Genomic DNA, 2,404 nt, shown 5'->3' with positions numbered 1-2,404 from the left:
AATCCAGGATTTGAATTGATGTCCTTTCATTGATTCCTCCTAAATTGCATTGATTTATCCTAAAGATTTCATTTCAATTGGAATTTGGTTATTCACCATGTACGAGGATCCCCGCTAAGCATCCATGGCTGAATGGTTAAAACGCCCAACTCATAATTGACGAATTCGTAGGTTCAATTCCTACTAGGTGCACGCCAATGGAACCCTCCAATAAGTCTATTGGAATTGGCTCTATATCAATGGAATTTCATCATCTATACATAACGAATTGGTGTGGTATATTCATATCATAACATATGAACAGTAAGAACTAGCATTCTTATTAAGACTCGAACTCATAGAGAAGAAAATAAATTTATGGATGGAATCAAATATGTAGTAGTTACAGACAAAAGTATTCGGTTATTGGTGAAAACTCAATATACTTCTAATGTCGAATCAGGATCAACTAGGATAGAAATAAAGCATTGGGTCGAACTCTTCTTTGGTGTCAAGGTAATAGCTATGAATAGTCATCGACTCCCCGGAAAGGGTAGAAGAATGGGACCTATTATGGGACATACAATGCATTACATGCGTATGATCATTACACTTCAACCGGGTTATTCTATTCCACCTCTTAGAACGAAAAGAACTTAAATGAAAATACTTAATAGCATGGCGATACATTTATTCAAAACTTCTACCCCAGGCACACGCAATGGAGCCGTAGACAGTCAAGTGAAATCCAATCTAAGAAATAATTTGATCTATGGACAGCATCGTTGTGGTAAAGGTCATAATGCCAGAGGAATCATTACCGCAAGGCATAGAGGGGGATGTCATAAGCGTCTGTACCGTAAAACTGATTTTCTACGAAATGAAAAAGACATATATGGTAGAATCGTAACCATAGAATACGACCCTAATCAAAATGCATACATTTGTCTCATACACTATGGGGATGGTGAGAAGAGATATATTTTACATCCCAGAGGGGCCATAATTGGAGATACCATTGTTTCTGGTATAGAAGTTCCTATAAAAATGGGAAATGCCCTACCTTTGAGTGCTGTTTGAACTATTGATTTACGTAATTGGAAGGAACCAATTATGTTTACGACAAAACCTAAAAATCGATCACTGATCCAATTTGAGTACCTCTACAGGATAGACCTCAACAGAAAACTGAAGAGTAACGGCAGCAAGTGATTGAGTTCAGTAGTTCCTCATATAAAATTATTGACTCTAGAGATATAGTAATATGGAGAAGACAAAATTGTTTTAAGCACCGACAGAACCAGAAGCACCCCTTGTTTCAAATAGAGGAGGACGGGTTATTCACATTTCATTTGATGGTTAGAGGCGAATTGAAAGCTAAGCAGTGGTAATTCGAAAGATTCCCCGGGGAAAAAATAGAGATGTCTCCTATGTTACCCATAATATGTGGAAGTATCGACGTAATTTCATAGTGTCATTCGGTCTGAATGCTACATGAAGAACATAAGCCAGATGACGGAACGGGAAAACCTATGATGTAGAAGATCATAACATGAGTGGTTCAATAGATTTGGATTCCTATATATCCACTCATATGGTACTTCATTGTGCAATATATATAAGAATTATACGAATCTATCTGTATAGATATCATCATCTAAATCCAAAAAGCCGTATGCTTTGGAAGAAGCTTGTACAGTTTGGGAAGGGGTTTTGATTGATCAATAAAAAAGAAGAATCTACTTCAACTGATATGCCCTTAGGCACGACCATACATAACATAGAAATCACACTTGGAAAGGGTAGACAATTAGCTAGAGCGTGGTCTTTGTTAAAAACCGATTGCAAAGGAGGAAATCACCACATTAAAATTACCTTACGGGGAGGTCCATTTGATATCCAAAAGCGCTCGACAACAATCGGACGGTGGGGAATGTTGGGGTGAACCAGAAAAGTTTGGATAGAGCCGGATCTAAATGTTGGCTAGGTAAGCGTCAAGTAGGAAGAGGAGTAGTTATGAACCCTGTAGACCATCCCCATAGGGGTGGTGAAGGGAGGGCTCCAATTGGTAGAAAAAAACCCGCAACCCATTGGGGTTTCCTGCACTTGGAAGAAGAAGTAGAAAAAGGAATAAATATAGTGATAATTTGATTCTTCGTCGACAGAGTAAATAGGAGAGATTATTACTTTCTTCGTCTTTACAAAAACAAAAAGAAAATACTTTTAAAGTAAAAAAAAATGGCGCGTTCACTAAAAAAAATCCTTTTGTAGCAACAACTAATTCAGACGATTATGAGCTATGAAAAGGTGAATTAATAGACTTAAATGCTAAATATACCATGGATATTGATAGTGGACAATTATGGACATGTTTTGTTAATTTGAAATTAAAGTCATAAAGGTAAAAAAATAATTTGATAAATAA

At 36.8% G+C, this 2,404-nt stretch overlaps 1 protein-coding gene across 1 annotated transcript; it reads left to right on the top strand.

Moving 5' to 3' along the window:
- The first annotated feature begins 657 nt into the window (after nt 1-657).
- On the top strand, nt 658-1,311 carry LOC128034978 (50S ribosomal protein L2, chloroplastic-like). The gene has a single exon (XM_052624607.1). It carries the CDS (start codon nt 658-660, stop codon nt 1,057-1,059), a length of 402 nt encoding a protein of 133 aa, XP_052480567.1. The 3' UTR covers nt 1,060-1,311.
- Nucleotides 1,312-2,404: the final 1,093 nt, after the last annotated feature.

Source organism: Gossypium raimondii, chromosome 11 (genome assembly GCF_025698545.1).
Source record: "Gossypium raimondii isolate GPD5lz chromosome 11, ASM2569854v1, whole genome shotgun sequence".
NCBI lineage: Eukaryota > Viridiplantae > Streptophyta > Magnoliopsida > Malvales > Malvaceae > Gossypium > Gossypium raimondii.
The sequence above is the reverse complement of the archived record's forward strand: the minus strand, read 5'-3'. Positions and strand labels throughout refer to the sequence as shown.